This window comes from Lissotriton helveticus, chromosome 8 (assembly GCF_964261635.1).
Source record: "Lissotriton helveticus chromosome 8, aLisHel1.1, whole genome shotgun sequence".
Lineage (NCBI taxonomy): Eukaryota > Metazoa > Chordata > Amphibia > Caudata > Salamandridae > Lissotriton > Lissotriton helveticus.
In genome coordinates this window covers 1,678,355,822-1,678,378,683 of record NC_136069.1, presented here as the reverse complement: position 1 = coordinate 1,678,378,683, position 22,862 = coordinate 1,678,355,822, and the positions used below count along the sequence as shown (strand labels likewise).

The window sequence follows — 22,862 nt, the reverse complement described above, 5'->3', positions numbered from 1 at the left end:
ATATGTTAGATGGCCATGATGAAGCGATAAATGGATTAAATTTTTTTGATTAATAGGTTAGACTAAATACATGTTTTTCTCATGTTATAAAAATGGGTGGTGCCCCTCACTTGTTTGTTTATTCAGAAGTTTGAAATATTATCCCAACTGCGCAAATTGGTATTGTTTTCAAGAGGAAGCGCGTGTCAGTTTAATGGTTGGAGTTTGCCCAAACATGAATTCTGCATTTGTGATAAAAATAACTGAGTGACAGTTGTCAGGGAGTGGAAAGTCATGGATATGGAAAATTACCAAGAGGGTTATTCTGGAGATGACACGTCCACAGACTATAGAACCCATATGATTTAAGCCATTTCCCTCAAGGCTCACCTGCAGATAGGTCTCCAGAGCCGTCCAGTCCTTCCAGTCCTCCAGCTTGGCACCATTTTTGATGTAGTTCTTGATGGTCTTCTCTCTTGTTTGCGGCTGAAGGTTCTTGTGAGCTTTGCTCCTCGAGACATTGAGCACCTTCTCGCTCACGTAGACAGACCAAAGGTTGCAGGTGGCCTCTGTGGTGTTAGGACTGAGGTCCCACTTCCAGACTTGCCGATTGTGCCCCAACTCGTGGATTGGACCCCAGTTTCCTCCAGTATTTAACTCTACTTTAAGGAATTCTTCACAGTTTTCTGCGAGACCCATGATGGGATATCCGGAATGCATCGAGCCTGAAATGAGAAGCCAAAAGATGACTTTTACTGCATCCTGCAGAAGACCCACCCAAACACTGCACATGGACAACATTTGTATGCACTCATACAACAGTCTGGGCTGATGTGTCTCTTTCTGAGAGTCTACAGAGGAACATACCCATTTTCTGTCAGAAGCGAGAGATGATATCTGTGGTCCCACTCACCCATCACTTTCTCCTTATTCAGCAATCAAAGACATATTTGGCCGTGTGGGGCTCATAAGTGTGATCTCCTTAAAGTGGCTTGAGGATACCGTAGCTGAACGCACATCAGGGGGTTGCACACATTAATACTAAACCTAATAATCCTAATTCTGATTCTTAGCTAGTATTAATAATTCTTGGAAGTAGCTCTATGTAAAGACAGGGGGTGAAGCCTTAACCAGATCAGCTTGGAACCAAAAAGGACGGTCTATGGCTTGGATACAACCCACCCTTGATAACTCCTGGCTCCTCTGAATGAGTGACCTCCATGGGGTATGGTGTAGCTATCTGCCTTGTTAGCACATCAGTGGGCATATTTATTATGAAGTGGCAGAGCGCGGCGTTAGCCTCCTTGGCTTAACGCCACGCGCTTCTTCTGAAATGCAGGGCTGCACCATATTTACAACAATATGATGCAGCCCTGCAATTCCCCCTGCACTGGTGCTAAATTTAGCAGCCTAGCTCCAATGCAGGCACCTTTGCACCAGTGTAGAAGGGTGTCTGTGTTGAGGGGAAGATTGTTTAAGTGCAGGAAGGTCCCCCTTCCTGCAAATAAACAATCTTGAATTTATGCTTTTTAACTTCTTTGTGTGCTGCCTAATGCAGCTGTAAAACATAATTTTTTAATTGATTGTTTATGTGCAGGAAGGGTCACCTTCCTGCACATAAACAATCAAAGGCCTTTTGCTGTTTCTATGTGTGATGCACAATGCAGCACACATATAAACAGAAAAAACGAGTAGAAATTAAACCTTTCTCCCCGTTGTGCCTGTTCAAAACCAGGTTTTCCCTGGTCAAAATGTTGGCACTGCCCAATATTTACGCTGCTCTTGTAAATACGGGGCAGTATCAAAATCAATGAGTGTTGCGGTGGAATTCCCACAACAACACCCATTGCCCACCCCTTTCACGCTAAGTAAAGCGTGAAAGGGGGCATTATTCACAAGGTATCGTTGTTACGTTAAGTGGCTAAACGCTCCCTTGTGAACAAGGCGTAGCCCCTATCGCCGCTACAATGTCCTGAAAAGTGACGCTTTGGTGGTGAAAGGGGCTTGTAAATATGCCACTTGGTCTGTAATAATAAGGCACTGCAGAGAGCCCTGGGTGAGGGTAAGTCCAGTATAGAATGTTTACAAATAGGGTCCAGTCCTGTAGGCGCCACAGATCAGGTCACTTCTGTGCCACAGGGAAGAGAAATATGTACCATGTGGCATACTTGTTATTATAAGCAGTTTCAAGAGATTGTCCAAATAATTCATAGCATGAACACTTCCACTGCCAAAAGAACTGGATTCCAATGTCTATATTACAAAATGTCTGTAATAAAAAAAATACGATTTTCGGAACAAAGCTCAGTAAATGTTATTGAAACCTGTTTGTGATCTACTGGTTTTTAACTCATGGAATGGCAGTATAACAGTACAGTGTAGCCTAAGGCCGAAGAATCTATCTGCTGTAATATTCAATGGGAAAATATTGTACCAGATGCCCTTTCTATAGCTTCTGGATAAGGCTGTCTGGCTATTAAATACCACGGGCATATTTACAAGCCCCTTGCACTGCGCGTACGTCACTTTTTGTGATGCACCCTCGGCTCATTTTGCTTCCCCATATTTACAAGGACTTGTAAAGCCACCCTGCGTAGGTTGTTGTGTCCTTGTAAATACAGCTCCTTTTACAAGCAATACCCATGGAACCAGGCACATTCCCAGATTTACAAGAAATCGTAAACTTGGGAATGCGTCAGAATGCTACGCCTCCAAAGGAGAGTCGTAGGGATGCCCAACGAGGAGACATGTTTTCAATTTTCCATGTTGTTTCCTCTTTCTGTGCGTGCTGCATTACGCGGCACACATAGAAAGGTGAAAACACCTCTTGTGGACAATCGTGCCTGCATCAGCGCATGACAGCCAAATGTGCGCCAGTGCAGGAGAGAGCACAGGGATCCATCAAATTGTTGTAGATATGACACATTCCTGTGCTCTGAAAGTCACGCAACATGGCACAGCAAAATGGTTTGCGGCACCGTGCTGCGTTACTTTCTCGTAAATAAGCCCCCCCAAATTCAGAGTAAAACAGTTATCACTGGGAAATTGTCTATATATGTGAGGAAAGATCATTTTTACAGGATGACCCTCACCACTTTTTACTAAATTTTTTAACTGATGCTTCTGGTTTTTTTTTCCTGGGCCCAAATTTACAAAAAAGTCAAAAAACTCAGCCACCAAAGTTGCTGCGCTGCATTGTGTGATTAGGAGAGAGTTGGAGAGTACAATATCTACAGAGATATAGCACGGTCCTCCCCTCTCCCCAGCGCCGATGCAGAAGTTTGCTGTCGAGCACCACAAACACACTTTTGCACCATAGCATAAAGGCATGAGCCTGAGTCCAGCATTGGTTTTGTATGCCTTTCCAGTGCACACTACTATGCTTAGAGTGAATTTAAAACTTGTCCTACTTTGTATCTATTCTATACAGTGCAGGACAGATGCAAAGTTGGAAAAGAATAGAGAAGTGAAAGCATTTCTCACTTTAATGCCTGTTTCAAGTGACGTTCATTTTTGGTGCTAAACCCTGTCTTCTATCTTTAGTAGATAGGGATTCGCATCATAAAACATGTAGTTGCATGTGAAGGCCATGGACCATTCATGGAACGCCCCCTTACGCAGAGTAATGCTAGGCAGCACATTGCACTGGTTTGAATGGCCTTTTCTAGCAAACCAACGCTAATACCAATTGGCGTTGGTTGGTAAATCCCAAAATAGATACCTCATTGATTCTGCGTTAAAAAAGTAACACAAACCAGACACAAAACCTTTCTAAATATGGGCCCAGTAGTGTACCGGGGCCTGCTAACCAGGCTCCAGTGCAAGCTCTCTGAGACCTCAAAGTATATGTGTAATTTCGTAAAAGCTGATTGGCATATATAGCCTTCACAGGGAGGCTCTGTTATGGCAAGGGTCAGCTGCCAGACATATTTCCAAAGGTGGTGGAATGTGTGCCATGAGCATGGCATTATCACGTCAAGGAGATGTGCTGATCTGATGTACTGGTGCACAAAGCTTCAAAATATATATCTGATTGCATCACAGCTTAGACTCTTGAGTGACCTCTTGAAACTTAAAAAATGAACTTCATTGACACATCTGCCCCACAAACCCTCCTCTCTCAGGGTCTTCAATCCTTAGCCTGAGGAGCATTTCTCTGAAGCTGTGTGTTGCACAGACATGGAGAAATCATTCACTGAATGCCTTTCATATAAACCTGAGGTCGATTTTGTGAAAGAGACTTCTCCAGGCCTTTAGACTGATTATGTCCTGATGTGGCCACGATACAAGCACCACAAGGTCTTGTGTGTCTTTTGTGAGGCAGCGTGTAGGAGATAAACAAAGGCCCCCTGAACTGAATTGGCTCAATTCCTAGGACAGGAAAAAACAAACATGTGCGATAAACAATTCCTAGGCAATTATAGATGGATACATATATACATGTGCGGAGGGTATAGCAAAAATCCAAGACATTAGGGTATCTATAAAAATATATAATGTATTTATTATTCATTAATAAAAATTCATGGCAAATTAAAAACATCAAAAAATCATTTCATAACACATCAATGTCAACAATATTTCTTACAATAAACATACAAGGTTACATCTACAAAAGGTTTCAGTCGATATGTAACTATCATTAATATAATAATAGTAGTCAAGTTGTTATCCACGTAGTAATTTTTCGACGCGCGTTTCGGCGTATCAAACGCCTTCTTCAGGAAATTACCACAAACCTAAAATAGAGTTTATTTATAAAAAAGGTTTGTCTTGTTTTCCCAGAAGTGATCTAAAGTGCTTGGATCTGGGCCTGGGCCCCAATATTTATACTGTAAAATCCTTTGTCCTCTGAATGCAGAGGGTCATGTACCTAGTTCAAACCAGTTCTGGGTGCATTCTGCCAGTGCACACCTTCTTCCTTTGTCAGGGTGGCCCAGGGTCCTCAGACACACCACAGGAGTCGGAGCCAGCATTGTGGAAGGCAGGCCCAACCCTATTCAGGCACAGGTGCTACTCCGCCAACCACTCTACATGTTGATAGGTCTATTTAGCCCTCTGCTAACTCACCCTGTCCCCTGGAGACTCTCCAGCCCCTGTTACTCACAAACCAGATATGCAATATCCACTTTCTAAAAGTGGTATTTTCAAACACAGAATGTTAAAACCAACTTCACTAAAAGATGTATTTTATCATTCTGAGTTCAGGCATACTAAACTTGAATTTCTACTATGTTCCCTGAGTTAGGCAGGATTATAAGATGTTAGAATTATACTGCCCATTCTGGCCTAAGGGAACAGGTAGTCTTGCAATAACGCAAAACGAAAATGGCTGTAATTCACTACCAACGCATGCCACACACATCAGGGCATGTCCTACCTTTTACATACAATTCACCCTGCCCTTGCGCTTTCCTTAGGGGTGTCTGATATGTAGAAAAGGGAATGTTTAGGGACTGGTAAGTGGGTGCACTTACCAAGTCGATATGGCAGTACTAGACTGCACACAGGCTCTGCAATGCCAGGCCTGAGACACACTTTACAAGCTCCTTCTGTGGGTGGCACAATCCGTGCTGCAAGCCCCCAGCAGTATTTTATTTATAGGCCCTGGGCACACAAGGTGCACTGTACTAGGGTCTGAAAAGTAAATCAAATAAGCCAATCATGGAGTCACTAGTTCAGTACATCAATTTAACATAGAGAGCATGTGTACTTTAGCGCTGATCAGCAGTGGTAAAGTGTCCAGAGTCATAAAACAGCCAACAACAGGTCAAAAAAATACAGGAGGAAACCAAAAAGTTCAGGGATGACCCTGCTAAAAGGGCCAAGTCCAACATTAGTATTTTTACAGTCTTGAGGATGTTACAGAAATCGGCAGGTGCATAGGGTGTCAGAATCAGGATCTATGGGTCTAGGTCCAAGGCTTCACATGGAACAGAACAGAATGGAAGCACAGGGATAGAAAAACAGTCTCTGAAATGGTCTGAGTAGATGGTGTAAATGCAGCAGATAGAAATATATTCATTAAACTTATATTGTACACTCCAAGCTCTTGTATGATGGTAGGACAGAATCCATCGGAGGAAGATTCCTCACACGTGCAGCGCAACAAAGCGCATCATCAGCTTCCCCATAGACGACTGAGTAGCATTCAGGGGACATTAATAATGGACTCCCAGACTGATCTGCTTCATAGTGGGACTGGGCACTGAAGTCTTAGAAGAACTATGGAATCTGTGTGAGACAGTAATGCACTAGATTTGTGTGGCAAGGAGTGGGCCACCTCTCTGAGATCCCATTGACCTGTCCCTGTCACACACAAGAATGACAAAGAGAGTGGATCTGACTCTCAGACCTGCTGATCTACCCGGAAGTAGTAAATGAGCTGTGGGATTGGATCAAAGGCTTGGCTTAGAGCAGACAGGGCTGTAAAGAGCAAGGATGGAGAAAAGGTTTGTGAGACTCAAACAACAGAAGGTCTCCGTCTGATAGCATGACGCCCAAGCCTTCCATGCTGCCTGTGGGAATAGATTTCAAAGCATTGCTCCCAGCCAAGTACTGACTCTTTGTACCCTCATACGCTTATCTAGGATAGGCATATATATTACTGTAATCAGTATTTTTGGGAGGAGGCCCATTTTATACTTGGAAATATTTGAACATATTCTTGAAAACCTCAAAATAGTGACTCCCCCTGCCCCGCAGAGTGTGAAGTAAAGCTTGATCTTTTGGGCTGAAGTAATGCTATTTCATTTTATATTTAGATCTAAATCTGGTGAATCTTCTGATGCCATCTTTCTTATCATTGATTACAAAGTAACCTTCAGACCCTGGAATGTGCTGTGATTGCAAGTGGCAAGTAAATAATGGACACTCAAATAATCAGGGTGAACTCTAATCTGGCCTAGGTGTATGGCATGCACGTGTCCTATCACTGGTGCCCCTTGTGACAGAACTGGAGCTGGCAGTGTGGAGGAGGGAAGTACCTGCGTGTTGTACTTACCCACTGATATTTGGACATCCGCCACAATTCTCTCCGGCCTCCAGAAGGGGAAAGGTACGGCGGCCAGCTCCGCAATCGCTTCCATCATGCGGTCCCACATGGACATCAGGGCACTGGGCTTCTCCACTGCTTTGGCCTTCTCCGCAGGGACTGTGAGGATGATGTTCTCAGTGGCAAACTCTGCCCAAGGGGCAGGATAGTGCCGGACAGTGTCCAGCCAGGCAGAGTCAGTGGTTTCTCCTACAGCAGAATCAAAGATGATGTTTATTACTTGTTGTTCAAAAAGAACACCAGAGCTAGCCAGCAGCAAGGTAAAAATATGAGTTGGTCTCTATATACCCTATGAATTAAACCTCTGAACATAAGCAAAAGCAAGTGTGTCAAAGCTGAGGTCCCACAACTGTCCCTGAATGCCAGACTGTGAAATGTTTTCAGTCAGGGAAAATCATCATCATGGTCTGGTGGCTCAGAGGACTAATGCGTCTACAGTAGGGGCCTGTGTTTGACCTCATGTTCAAATCCAGGTGAGTCCACTAAGCCTTTCAGCCTTCTCAGGTTGATAAAATGTGTACTGTTGGGTAACAATGAACATATGTTATTCAGTGTCTAGATATCCTTCTGGGTGAATGTGTGATTTCCAAATACACACGTTATGTTAAAGAAGTAGGAAATAACTGTGCAGAAAAAAAATCTAAGAAAACACCCAGTTCGAAGTATCCATCCACTCCTAATTGTTTATTGACACTAAGGGCCAGATCATAAGAAACGGTGCTATTTATCACACCAGGTAAATAACAATACCGTGGAGTTTGTTATTTTTTTGTGCAATACATAGCATCAATTGCAAGGTATTGGGGAATAACATGCAGAATTTGGTGTTTAACAGACCAAAATCCTCATGGTAGGGTCAATACTGTTCACATGTCCCCTGTTAAATTTCAGCAGGTTTGACCTGGTGAGATTTAAGGAAAGTTGGGTTATTTAACACATTTGATAAAGATTGAATACATTAAATAAAGCCAAACGTGACGGATACCGTGTTTGTCATTTTAACAGTGTGATAGGCTGTAACGCACTATGGCAGACAGGCCGTCTGCCACCTTTGTGACAGAGCATCTCACGCTGTAAACTCTACATAGGTCACAAAGTTCTCAAGGTGAGAAATACCTTTGTCATCAGAAACAAGATCAGAGAAGCAAATATCAGGCCTGGACTTCTATTCCAAACCATTAGGCTCTGCTCCAACCTATCAAACAACCTAAGATTCAAAGAATAAAAGTCAAGGCAGAGACAATAGCAGAATTCTTTATAATAGAAATCAAGAGGATGCACAAATATTCAAACCAAAGCCTTTGCCAACCTCTATATTGGAAATATCAGACACCTCTTTTTGAAATATCTGCAACCTAATGGTTATCTTTTTTTTAGCCTCTTAAAATCAAAGGGCTCCATAATATTATGTAACCCCCAAACCCATGAAGGCATGGAGAAGAGCATCTTCCAGAATTATTGATCAAAACCTGGGCTGGGGCGCAAACCTCAAAAAAGTAACGTAATTAGTGGAAGAGATCTTACTGGAGAGGACAGTTATCCTTCTACTCAAGATGTCAAACTGGTAACCTTGCAAATCAGTACATATAGAACTGGGAGTGAGCTCCTGAATACAATGAATACCAGATTCTGGCTGGAACAGCCTGGAATCATACATATAGAGGATATCCTACAAATCCTAGATGAAGCTGATCCCTGCGGGCAGCATTCAACACTGTAAACCACACAACCTTGATGCACATAGTCTGGCCCAGGAGAGGGCTAGGAGAATCAGTCCTCGATTAGTCCCACATATTCCAGTCTGCTAGACCACAACTCCTTAAGCTTGACTCCATTGAGTCATCAACGTACACCTTAAACTATTGTAGCGCCAGGATCATCTCTGCCCCGCATCGATGTAGCCCTTGGATGGAGACCTTACCAGCAATAACTCACAAAGTGAATATTGCATTTCACTGATATGCTGATGAGTCTCAGCTTCGCCTAAGAGATTATAATCCCCCAAACGTAAGCAACCGGAAAGTCTTTCTCAACAGATTATCAGTTTGACATCATCCTTCCCTCTGAAACTGAACTCTATGATGATTTATTCTCCTTGCTTCCAAAATGGCCTCCCACCTGTACAAAATGTATTAGTCGCTTTAAGAAGCACCAGCATCCAGATCTCTAGTATTTTCAGTTGACAGCTCCATGATTTCCATTGATCATATAAATAATTTAACAAAATCAGACAAATACCAACCACATAGCCTACAAAAAAGGAAAAACTTCATCCCTGCAGAGGACTTCATAGCTTTGGAGCTCTCACATATAGACAGTGGAAATGCCATTTTGACAAGTCTCCCTTAACCCACCCCTCGAAATCCAACCTACATGAATCAGTTCCTCCTTGTAGCAAACATTAAGTAATCAGCCCACAAAATTCTTCATTAGTTGATCATAGTAACAGTGTTGATGCCCTGTGTTCTACCCAAGTTATGAGCTCAATACACACCATGCTTGTAGAAGGGTGCTCGCACTGCCCCTTTTATGGTGACTGATAAAGGTCCAAGCCCGCATCTTTCTGGCACCAGGATATAGATGAGTCCGCCCCACAGGTTGGAGATGGTCATCTTCGCGCTCTTAACCTCGTAGATCCTGATGACTACCGGTGGGCGAAAGAGTTCCTCCTTAGCACTGAGGTCATCTGATTGGCATCCAATCTGCACCTATAAGATGAGGCAGGTGCAGTCAGCATGTGAAAAGTGCCATGTCTTTAATTTTTGTTAATGGATTACATTATTTTTCAATAGGGACTGTATGAGTTAGTGTGCAGTTTAGTCGTCTGGCCCACATGCTGATAAATAGTGCCATGGACGCAGTGAGGCTTTTGGTACCACGCCTTCTAAATTTGTATGAATTTGATGTTGTATGTTATGTTCTCAGTGGAGCATTTTAACATTTTAACAGTCAGGCACCTTTTTAATTTTCAGGGTGTTTGCAACCCTTGTCATGGGAAGACAAGGGAAATGTTCTGCATTATTCTTCTGGGCCTGGACATTCTAGAGGCGCCATTTTGATTAGTGTGCACTCTAGTCGTCTGGCTCACATGCTGATAAATAGAGTCATGGAGCAGATGCGTGCAGTGGGCACGCCAAAAGCAAGCCTGCCTGCGCCAGTCAGTGTCCCTAAATCTGCCAGCACCTCCTTTTAAGTTAAATGAAAAGTATGCTTGTCCTGTCTGTGCATGGATCCCTAACATGTTAGAAAACAACAGAGCCTCCCCCCCAACTGGTAAGTCCAGCAGGACATCAAAACAGTCCTAGTCAGCTTTAAAAAATGTGAGGTCTCTCCAGAAACATGAACTTCAGGTCTTAGACATACGGAACTATGGGAAATTGGATTCCTCATTCCTCACAGAAACTTGGCTCTCAGATACACCCAATCCTACGTTAGCCACTTCAATCCCTACAAATTACAGAGTCCTGAGGAAGGACTGTGAAATAGGCAGACGGCGGAATAGCATTAGTTTACAAAAAGGAATACAAATGTACATCCTTTCCACTTGATGGTCCTGAGATGGCACAGGCATTAGGGTTCTGCTTGTCCCTAACTTCCCATCAGGCTCTGGCAGAGGCCCTCATCTATTGGCCCCCTGTCCATGCCCATGCTCAACCTCACTAGGCAACGTCTTAGCCCCTTGGGACATGAGATATGCTAATTTTATAGCCCTGGGAGATTTTATTATCCATTTGGACAACTCCTCAGAGGCGGAGGCTTGGGCACTCTTAGCTACTATGATCGCCTTCTCACTCAAGCAACATGTTTTTGGGTTGACTCACCAAGCAGGGCACACATTATTCCAGGTATTTTCGAATTTGGATCTGGATGTGCTGCAGCCATCCCCTCTTGCATGGTCTGACCACCACCTTATCTCATTCATGTGGCCATGTACACTTTTCAGGTCGCATCCTAAGAAAAATGCCCAAGCCCCTTACCTCCTTACCTAGTCCACCACAAAGTACAGCAAAGTGTCCTGATGCAAGACTTGCTAACAAAACACCACAGCTTTGTCTGGCTCTCTTGAAGAGGGTGCTGCATCCCTGGATGGCTGGATTTTAGGGACCATCATTGAGTTAGCCCCTATTACGAGGCGACCTTTAGCAAGGACAAACAGATGGGCCCATGATAAAATGAAGGCCTTAGATCATGTAAAAAGCAATGTATACATCTGGAAAGGGTATGGAGACGTAATTTCAACCTAGAGGATAAAGCGACCTATAAGCTAGCAATAATAAACTCTCACGTTAAGGTGTTTCTAGCTAAAAAGGCCTTCTTCGTAACAAAGTTCGAGAAGGCGGGTAATAAGACGAATGAGATTTTTTAAATCGTACAAATCATTTCTTAAACCTGAGGTCATATCAGGCGACTGTCAACGGACAGCTGAGTGAAGGAAGGAGCTTGAATTATTCTTTTAATAAAAGATTACTACCATTCTGGCCAACATTCTCAACAATGTACAGTCTGGCCCGACTCTTTCTGATCTCCCGGATATGTCCATTTCTCCCACAGGAAGTTCCGCTCTAGCCAGTTTCGACCCATTATCCTTTGAGATGACACTAACAGCTATCATCCTTGCCCCATTAAATTGTTGATTAAGACCGCTCAGGCTATCAATCCAATATTGAACACTATATTAAACACCTCGCTGTCAAATGACACAGTCCCTGCACACTGGAAAAGGGCAAAAGTGCCTCCTCTGTTAAGAAACCCACGGCTGCCCCAAAATAACCGACAAGGTATAGACCCATCTCCCTCCTCTCCGCCTTTGCCAAAATACTGGAAAGAACAGTTAATCGCTAGCTGTCTCAATTCCTTGAGTAAAATACACTATTACATTCCAGTCAATCATGCTTCCGACCACACTTCAGGACAGAGAAAGTGCTTTTGAAAGTAGTGGAGCGTGTCAGAAGCACCCTCAATTAGGAAGGCAAGACCATCCTGATCATATTGGATCTATCAGCGGCCTTTGACAAGGTTCCCCATCAAATACTACCCAAACGCCTTCAGGCAATAGGGATCAGAAGCACTGACCTGAATTGGCTTTCCTGTTTTCTGGGCAACCAAAGCCAAGAAGTTTGGCTGCCTCCATTTTAATCTCAAGTCAGAACTCTAATGCTGTGCATACCCCAGGGATCAGCACTGAACCCCACACTGTTCAATGTCTACCTCACACCTTTGGCGACATTGGTAGAGTTGATGGCCGCACAAGTGCATATAAGGAAGTATATACTTATTATTTCTAACTCTACATCGACGTACCTTAAAGATATATCTTGCTAAGGCATCTATCTATCTATCTATCTATCTATCTATCTATCTATCTATCTATCTATCTATCTATCTATCTATCTATCTATCTATCTATTTATCTCTCAGTCTATCTGTCTGTCTGACTGTCCATCTATATGTGGATTTATAGATATATATGTATAGAACTTCTCTACTTACCTTCTGGTATTTTGAAAACAGTATTTTTTCCTCTATATTTCTATGCTTTTATCTTCTAGATTCGATGTTCTGGGGCATTGCCTAACCTAGTAGGGACACAATATGCCTTTCACAGACCCCACGGTTGAGATAGCAGCCAATGGAAGCTCTTATCATGACAAGCGGTGTCTTACCTGCAGCTGTTTTCCGATGGCTGATGATGGGAATTCGATGGATGCTTTCTGCTTTGGGTAGAGGTAAAGGCCAGTGCTTCTCCAAGCTGTGGGTCCTGCAAGAGGTCACACATGGTTAAAAGGGACTTCATGAGGATATAACTAATAGCCCCCCGTAGCTGAGAGTTAAATAGACAGGGGATTGTGTAAAAAAACTCACGTTTAGTTGAGTCTGAAAAGTACTTATTGCAAAAGTTAATACTATGTGAGTCACAAATTTGTCCTACAAAGGGATCCTCCTGTGCCTGGAGGAATGCTCCCTAATGCAGGGCAGGATGTGTATATATTTCCATACTAATATAATAAAGAGAGAGCCCAAACCTTTGAGGCGGGTAATCTCAGGAACCACAGCACCAATCACAACACACAATACAGCGTTGGAAAGGGCAGTTGCAGCAGAAGGACATAGGCTATGCAGACGCCCACCATATACATTTAAAAGGTAAAAGAACCGTGCCAGCAAAGTAGTCCCTTGTGGGCGTGTCTTCGTTGTGCTGTGGGCCTGTGCTGGGGGAGTGACAAACACTGGGGGCGTGTGGTACGTTCCGCCCTTCATGCCATGTCTCATATCGTGTGCTAATCCCACCCTGCTCCCTTTAAATACCCCTGCAGCCCATAATCATAACACACCCTTACTCCTTAAAATACCCCAACACCCTTAAACACTAACCCATCTAAACCCTATAAATATACCCTGTACCCCAAAACCCAAACCTATCCCTAAACCCTAAAAATACCCCTGTAACCCAAACCTAGCCCTGAACCCTATAAATACCCCTGTACCTCAAAACCCAAACCTACCCCTGAACCCTAAAAATACACCTCTACCCCAAAACCCAAACCTACCCCTGAACCCTAAAAATACCACTGTACCCCAAAACCCAAACCTAGCCCTGAACCCTTAAAATACCCCTGTACCCCAAAACCCAAACCTACCCCATAACCCTAAAAATACCCCTGTACCCCAAAACCCTAACCTAGCCCTGAACCCTAAAAATACCCTGTACCCCAAAACCCAAACCTTCCCCTGAACCCTAAAAAATACCCCTGTACCCCAAAACCCATACCTATCCCTAAACCCTAAAACTACCCCTGTACCCCATAACCCAAAACTATATCTGAACCCTTAAAATACCCAAACACCCCAAAACATATACCTCAGTACCCCAAAACGTATAGCCCTATACCCATACTTACCTTATCCAAAATTTTTAAAAAAACATGCTTTTACCATTCATGCATTTACAACGAATTTCGTTGTAAATGTATGCGTGGTAAAAGCATATAAAATGTAAAATGTAATGCCATGCGTTATAATGGCATTGCGGAGTCATGGTACTTTCGTAACGAAAGTATGCGGAGAGATGGTATGCGGAAAGAAAGTTGCGGAATAATGGGTGTTTACCCTCCCCCGGTAAGTACATTGGTGGCACGGCGGCCCACATCTCCAGCAACATACTCATATTTTTTCACCACCCATTTGAAAAATGCACAGGTCTCTCTCATTGATGGCCAGCACCGACATACAGTTTTAGACACACCTCCCGCCACAAGTTCTAGAATTGTGAACTTTAGAGCTGGGGAGCTACGTTCGAATCTCGGCATCAGCTCAACATCCTGTGATTCCAGGCTAATCGCTTTGTCTCCCCGTGCCTACCACAAATGAATGTGTTCTTCTGTAATGTAAATTGTGCTCATGCTATGTTGTCGAGTTCGCGCTATATAATATTGCAAGGAAAAATAAAGTAGGGAAACTCGAGTTCACACACTACTGAACACGCACTCTTAAGTGCATCAGCAGTGCACTGTGAATCGGAGCGTTTCACAGGCCTGTCAGAGATAAGAAATGCTATCAAAACGAAATCCTACAAAACAATATATACTACTGGCCGGCAGCAATTCATACCCGGACAACGTCGGGACGGGCTGCTAGTATATATATATGCTGTTGTTTTAAAATAAATTACCATCTTGCTGACTCTGCTGGTCCGGTCCTCATTCTTTGCTGGCGTGGAGGCGGTGTCTGCGAGCGCAGAGCGAGCTGAGGAGGAGCTTTGTCTTTATATATATATATATATATATATATATATATATATATATATATATATATCTGTGTGATAGCAGCTCCCGCCACTTCCACTCGTGGCGGCGAGGAAGGAGAGACGGACCACAGTTTTCCAGGCAAGTTGATTTATTAACAAATTTGTCCTACAAAGGGATCCTCCTTTGCCTGGAGGAATGCTCCCTAATGCAGGGCAGGATGTGTATATTATATATATATATATATATATCCCACACAAAAAAGTTCACCTTTGTGAGAACGCCTGCACACATGGAAGATTTCTCCTTCTATATTGTGGGCTGCAGAGAAGTCATGCTCAAACCTTCGGGAAAAGCGCCATACACATTTTGGGCAACCTCAGCCCTTGATCACTGGCAATGCAACAAAAGTCCCGACAGCCATGGTTAAATACCTCTTGGACCCGCCCCAGTGGGCTTTCAAGTCCCAATGCCTTGTGGTAGAGGTAGTTTTATTCAATCCGCCGCAGTCGGTGCTGCCAAGATTTTGTGCATGAAAATGTCTTACCCAAGTGGGTTTACTTCAGGAAAAGCCATCAACTTTGCTGCCATCTCCAAGTCTCACAATCGCGGACTTCCATATCCTCACAGCACTTGAAACTTCAGGCGCTGAAGTCCCGCTGTTATGCGGCGGTGCGTTCTCGCGATGAGGCACGCCGCAATTCAAATCCCACACATAAAAGTTCACCTTTGTGAGAACGCCTGCACACATGGAAGATTTCTCCTTCTTTATTGCGGGCTGCAGAGAAGTTGTTCTCACATCTTCGGTAAAATCACCATACGCGTTTCGGGCAACTGGCAGAGGTACTAAAGGTACTAAGTTATTGCCAAAGTCACGGGGCTCCAATACTGAACTAAACAGCTTACCGGGGATCATCTTCAAAGACGACAAAACGTTCTGAGCCCCAGTGATGCTCAACCTGTTCAACAAATACTTTGCCACATCCTCCATATCGGAAGCATGGAAAGGCTTGATCCTCTACCCAATACATAAAAAGGGAAATCCAACATTGCCAGAAAACTACAGGTTAATTGCCCTCCTCAACTTGGTTGTACATTCTTTGCAAAAATTCTCCTTAAAGAACTAGAGCAATGGATTACTGACAATACAATCATACCACCCTATCAGACAGAATTCAGGCCCAATGCAACAACTCTCAACAACATCATCACTCTTGCCTACCTGGGCTCGAAGGCGCTTGGTCGAATACAGTGCAGCCTTTGAGGGCATTGACTGTAACATCCTGTGGAAAAAACTGGCAGGGGGGGGCATTCCAAAACAAATATTTGCAGCAATTGCAGCCTTATACATGGATATATGGGTGAGGATCAATCACCTCACCAGGCAGATGTCCACTAACAGAGGTTTAAAGCGGAGATGCATACTCACCCCAACCTTATTCAACCTATACGCAGCGGATCTAGGGTAAGAGCTACCAAAAGGTAGAACCTTTTCACCATCATTAGGACAGACAATATTCCCAATAATACAGTATGCGGATGACTTGGTCTTGATGGATCTGACACGAATAGGAATGAGGAGGGCCCTGGAAATATTATATCTTGCCTCAACCATATGCTAAACAGCCACTCGGCACAGGCAATACGAAGAGTAATTATTGGCAAACTTGTACCAACAGTAAGTTATGGCCACCTCACCTACCCTGGAAGGCTGACAGAGGTACTAGAGTGAAACCACATATCATCATACAGAACGGTATTCGGCATGCCAAAGCACATACAGTGGACTTTAATACGCCTGGAATTCAATTTCGCAACCATGGATGTAGCATGCAAAAAAGATATAATTAACTATTACTTCCAGGCGAGCAGTGCAGATCCCGATTCCTTGCGGGGAGCCCTTATGGCAATGTTCTCGGACAAGTCAAGTGCTTGGGCGAAATTCTTGGATCTAACATCACTGACGGCTCTCCAAATTAGCAAAGCACAGCTAAAAAGCAAAGTAAAGATACAAGCCAAGAAGACCTTGAAGGATCTGGATCTAATTGAGGCAAGAAGCATTAGAGGTGCTAAGGAGTTTGTAACATCCCACAAACCTTTCTTTCCCAACCATAATTAAGAACATTTTATCATTTAGGCTACTGACTATACCCATTAGGGAGTACAGGGCACACTGGAACAACTGTACATTGACACAGGAACAATGTAGGCTGTACAATTACCACTCTGAATCAGCTGCCAACATCATATGCTGCTGTGTAAGCTTATCACAACTGAGACGTAGGTATCTGAGGCCTATCCTTATGCAACAAGAGACAAGATCTTGCAAAGAAACACTACTATTCATATATACATCTGTCACTCCAAAAGACCTAGCACAGGTCAGTAAATTCTTAACGGAAGCGGGCAGAATACGACGAATTCTGGACCACCATCAGGAGGAGCCGATAATTTGCACAAAATCCTCTATGGAGCCGCCCCTGTCCCGCATGACAGTATCAAGTAGAACTGCAGCACTTGCAGTTCACACTTTTTTAACGAGCTTGAACATGCCTACTTCTAACTAATAAAAGACTTAGGGGCATATTATCAAGAACGGCGTTAAAAATTATCGCCGGTTTTGCAGCAGAAAACGGCCGCTAAAGCGGCGATAATGGGCTTGATAATATGCCCTTGAGAATTCCAATAGAAGCCCAGGTTCTGGTGTGAACCTGAACTTCTATTGGAATTCTCAAGGGCATATTATCAAGCCCATTATCGCCGCTTTAGCGGCAGTTTTCTGCCGCTAAACCGGGGTTAATTTTAACGCCTTTCTTGATAATATGCCCCTTAGGATCCATATCTCTCCAAACATTGGGGAACTTGTGTAGATTTTGAACAGATTTTTAAAGCATCATATTTCCTTAGTTGAGCATATTTTTTTCTGTCTGCATGAGCCATTCAGAGGGACAGAACAACTAGACTGGCTAACCAAATAACCATACCATCCTCTCGTCACAAGGACTTGATAATGAAACACTAAAGAAAAGAAGCATTTGCAATGCAACAGGTCTCGCATTTACACAAATTTGTACTATAGACATTGTAACTGACAATGCCTTTTTTATGTTTTGGCTTTTTATACATAAATAAAACACTTTGGGGATCATTATGATGACGGGAGGACTTAGTCCGCCCGCCATCATACCGGGACCCGGGTCCGCCCGCCATAATGGCTTATGGCGGGGGTTCAGATCAGGGCATTAGGATGCGCCCGCCGCACAGGCGGGCGCATCCTGTATATGTACCATTGCGGCGGGCGGAGCAGAAATCTCCACCCGCCGCAATGGTAAAAGTGCAAGTTGTGCTTTTCTAAGCGCGACATGACAGGCACCGCGTGGTGCCTGCCATGTTGCACTTAGAAATGCGGGGGGTACCATAGGTACCCCCCATGTGCACCCCCAAAGCCACGGACTCCCCGGGGGCCTGCAAGGGGCCCTAGCAGTTAGTCTCCGCATGCCTTTCTGTGGCGGCATTGCCACCACGGAAAAGCATCAGCAGAAGCACATTGTAATATGGCGGGCTGTGTCTAACAGACACCGCCTCCATATTAATCATTTTCCGCCCTGGCCGCAAGGCGACCGGGGCGGAAAACAAGCGGGCGGTGTTTCACACCGCCACGGTCCCCTCCGCCATCCTAATATGGCGGGGGGAATTGGGCAATAGATGTCGGGCGGATTTCCTCTGCCAGGCTGGCTGTGGCCACCGCCAGCCTGGCGGAGGAAATCCGCCCGACATCGTAATGGACCCTTTGGTTATTTACAACGTAAATAGCTTAAACTCGCATAAATGTGAGACCTATTGCATTGCAAATGCTTTTTTTTTAAAGGGGCTTGGTGAGGGGCACAGTGCTTTTTAGTGAGCTCTCGTCACCATCCCCGCACCCTCCTCACACAGTGAAATTATTTTGTACATTGGCAGGTATCAAACTCTGAAAACCAGGTAACCAACCACAGACTGAAAATCTCACCAATCTAAAACTCAACGTAACCCTCATTGGGCACGCAATATATTGCAAGAATGCCCAACAAATAAGATACAATGCAACAAAAGCAGTAAAATCCTGGCTAAGTTAGAGGTCAGAGTTTCTAATAATCTGCGTTTTTTGCATCCCCGGGTGTGAGGTGCGTGAGCCTGTACCTGCAATCTGCACAAGGAGGAGGGGACAGCCTTTAAGTGCTCTGGGCTGGCTTCTCAAACCCCCTTGTAGTGGCCAGGGTTGCTGGCTGCTCTCGCCTGGCACCGTAGGGGGGTGGTGATCTGACAAAATGTGCTAGGGCTGCTTTGGGTTCAGAGTCCAGCCCTGGACCTGGGCACTTGCTGCAAGGGCTGCTAGGTACACACAGAGTCACTTGCAATGCCTTCTTTTAAGAGCAAGTCGCACAGTACAACTTATAGTTTAACTGTTCCAGATGATGACGTGGACATAACATTCCCAGCATGCAATGGGTACGTGACTAAACGCGAGAACTGTTTAAATGTGCCATACAAGACCTGTGCTGTGAGCTCTTGGGGGGCAGTCATATCCCCTAAAGTGTCTCTTTAATGGCTCACCTACCTTCTGAGGGATCACAGTGCAAGAGAAGCTCATAGCCTGCAAGCAGCCTGTTTTACCATCTACAGTTAATGCACAATTACTGTTTGGCTGTTTGACATGGTGCGAACCCGACTCTTTACATAAGTATCACTTATGTTACGCATTCATTTTTTTGCATGGGGAGATGAAGTGAATTCCCCAGAATCACAGGATGTTTTGTGACGCTGAGACTCGGAACTGGTTCTATCGTCGGTAGCTCTGGCTATTACACCACATCCAATAAGAAAATAAAGTATAGTGGCTCTACCTGCCTCATCCCGACACACCCTCAATCGGTCTCCTGGTCACAGCAATGAGGGAAGGCAAAAATTTGCAATGCAATAGGTCTTGCATTTACGCAGGACGTATGGCATTGCAGACGGTAGCCATCATGGACAACAGGAGGGGAGAAGGCACAGACAATGGGCGGGTGGGGGGAGATGGCACAGACAACAGGAGGGAGGGGGGAGTAGAGAAGGCAGTAGGACAACCTCATTAAAAAACAAAATACTGCTCACAATCTATATAACACGGACCATGTAACACTTGAAGTAAAGGGGCCAGTCGCCATGGGGTGGGGGGGTGACAAATGAAGAGGAGGCTTTACTAAGGAGGGCCTAACAAGCCAAATGATTAATCAGAAGCCAGCATTTAGGACAGAATGACACAAGCCATTTGCAAACATGGGCGGAGAGTGGGCGGGGCTTCTATTTGCTACTCATCTACAATAAGTTTTGCAGAGCAGCCCATGCACACTGGCTCAGGCTTGACCTAAAAACTCATCAAAATATACAAGAAAAAAAAGTTGGAAACAATGTTTCTACTGAGACATGGCAGAATATGCTTCCAGTGAAAAGGATGACAGAGTGCCAATAAATACATTTTTTAAAGTCCCAATTTTAGCTCATAAAGGAAATTTTGCTTACACTTTGAGCCAAAAACACTGAATTATTTGACTTAAATCTTATTACGAAAGTATGATTTTACTCAAAGTGTGCTTTTGTTGGACGGGTGTAATCCGTTCAGTAATTTGCTAAATTGTCATGTGGGATCGAAAGGGTTAACACTTGCTTATGAAATGATTACGCACTTGTATAGCGCACGACTACCCGTAGGCATCTCGGCGCTTGTACTACTACCGCCGAGGAACCCGTCCTTGCCTTTCTCTGTGAGGAGCCCTGTTATATTCTGGTCATCTCTTTCCCTGCTGCTCAGCCTGTGTGTGTGTGATGTCATTAGAATGTTCGTGTATGCATGGTTTGAATGTGTGGCCAGTTTGAATGAGTGGGGCTGAGCAGCTGGATGCTGCTCCCGGTGGGGCCTTCCTTTCGACCAACTTTTAAACAATAAACCTACTTAAGAACATCTATGACTATTGGATCTACTTACATTATAAAGTACAAAGGGCCCGATTCACAGAACTAACGTAAGACAAAATCCTAAACTTACTACTTTTGGTATTCACAGAAGTTAGGATTGTGTCTTAAATTTGTCTTAAGACAAACTTAAGACAGACTTAAGACAAAATCCTAACTTAAGTCTGTCTTAAGTCTGTCTTAAGACAAACTTAAGACAAAATCCTAACTTCTGTGAATACCAAAAGTAGTAAGTTTAGAATTTTGACTTAAGTTAGTTCCGTGAATCGGCCCCAATATATCTTTGCAACAATGGCGACGAGGGAGAAAGAAATACGTATGCAGGAACTATATTTGAAACATGGAACTACAAAGATGAGAAGTAAAGCTTTTAAAAGAAGACAAGCAACGCTTTTGATGCCCCACCGGTGTCATGTCACATCTGACAGCCTACTGAAAACATCCATAAAGGTATGTTTCAAGCGTTGGACTTGGTGTGGCTTATTGAGTTTTAAAATAGCAGATTTATTAACAAGACCGTCGAAATTTCTAAGGTATGACTGAGCGTCAGAGTGAAACAGTGGAAACCTTTAATACCTTTTGTACTACGATGTTCAAGTCCCAACTTAAAATGACTATTTATGTTATCAGAGGCAAAGATCAGAACCCAATATTAAAGTAGAAGATATGAACCTTTCAGCAGTTTCTCTGAGGTGGCAAAGATTGTATATGTTAATTGCTGTTATCGGGGATTAACATCGAGCCCCGGAGTGCTGACTACTGGCTTGCTCACCGTCTTCTCCAACGGTCGTTTAGTCAGCTGAGGACCTGTCTCTTTGCCAGCTTTGTGTTAAGTGATGACGCAGAAGAATGTCACCACGATATTGGTGATTCTGTGGAGCGCGTCGTCACATATGAACACCCGGCACCTCTCCTCAGGTCACGTCAACGTCACGAAGGGTTAAGCATTATTGACTGTCACGTCAGCGTCATGGAGCGTCGAGATTACGCATGACTGACTGAGTCTTTCCTTCATTGTGCTCCTGTCTCCTCAGTTTCATCTAACCTATTTTTCCAAGCGTTCTTCATGTGAAAGGTACTGTTTTATTTGACATTTTTACTGAGATTCCACAGATCGCTCACCGGAGCTGATTTCATCGGAAACTTCCAACATTACGTACTGCATTTTTCAATTCTGTTCCATTTGCGCCATCTAGTGCCTATTTTTCATCATAGCAAGACTACATGAAAATATTATCCATTCGATTTAGACACTGTAGATTGAATTCTGTGATGAAAATATTATCCATTCGATTTAGACACTGTGGATTGAATTCTGTGAATGTCATTTACCTGCCTTGCTGGAGAAGTAGAGCTGTTTAACGTGACAACGGTGACTACTTTTATTGTTTTCGTTTCTTGTTTTGAATTATTTGCTAATCACGTGTATTTGTGATGTTATGTTCAGAGAGACTGATTTGATTTACTATTACTACATGAACTGTTTATATGCTGAGATCTTTGTTAATGTGCTCCTTTACTGTCATTTTAATTGGTTAATTTACGTTTACTGAATTTAAATACTTATATATTGAATTTTTAGTGGTCATGTTTTACTATGCAAAGTCGTGGAAGTGCTAGATTTTATTTTAAGGTAATGAACCACATTTGTGCTCGATTTAATTGAGGAGTTCATTTTTATAGTATTGGCTTTAATTGGTTGAGCCATAGGAGTGCGTTATTTGAATTGGGATGCTCAATTTATATTATTTCTAGTGATTCTTAGTAGGAGTGTTTGGAACTACTATTGGTAGGTGTTGAGATTTATTTTGGTGTATGTTTTTGATGAACCACTTTTTCTTAGTGCTCTAGTCTAATAGAGGAGTTCACAATTTTTTTTACTGTGAGGAGTTGTTTAGGTGCTACATATTTCTTCTATTGCATTGAACCACTTTTAGTGCTCAAAATTTTTTGAGGTGTTCAATCCTAGTGTGAATTTTCTGAAGATTAGTTTTTCAAGTTTGGATTTTTGTGTGTATCTTTTGCGGAGCCACATAGGTGCTCATTGATTGAGGTGCTCCATCTATTTCAGGTTAAATTATATAGGGCTGCAGAGT

The 22,862-nt window shown here is 43.5% G+C and overlaps 1 protein-coding gene across 1 annotated transcript in view; it reads right to left on the bottom strand.

Moving 5' to 3' along the window:
- LOC144773620 (TRPM8 channel-associated factor homolog) overlaps nt 1-22,862 on the bottom strand; it is a 206,026-nt gene that overhangs the window by 39,347 nt on the left and 143,817 nt on the right. The window contains exons 3-6 of the mRNA XM_078658767.1: nt 12,697-12,791; nt 9,528-9,741; nt 6,983-7,222; nt 370-704 (exon numbers count right to left, since the gene is read on the bottom strand). Coding sequence (XP_078514893.1) covers nt 370-704; nt 6,983-7,222; nt 9,528-9,741; nt 12,697-12,791 — 884 coding nt within the window. The remainder of the gene's footprint in view (nt 1-369; nt 705-6,982; nt 7,223-9,527; nt 9,742-12,696; nt 12,792-22,862) is intronic.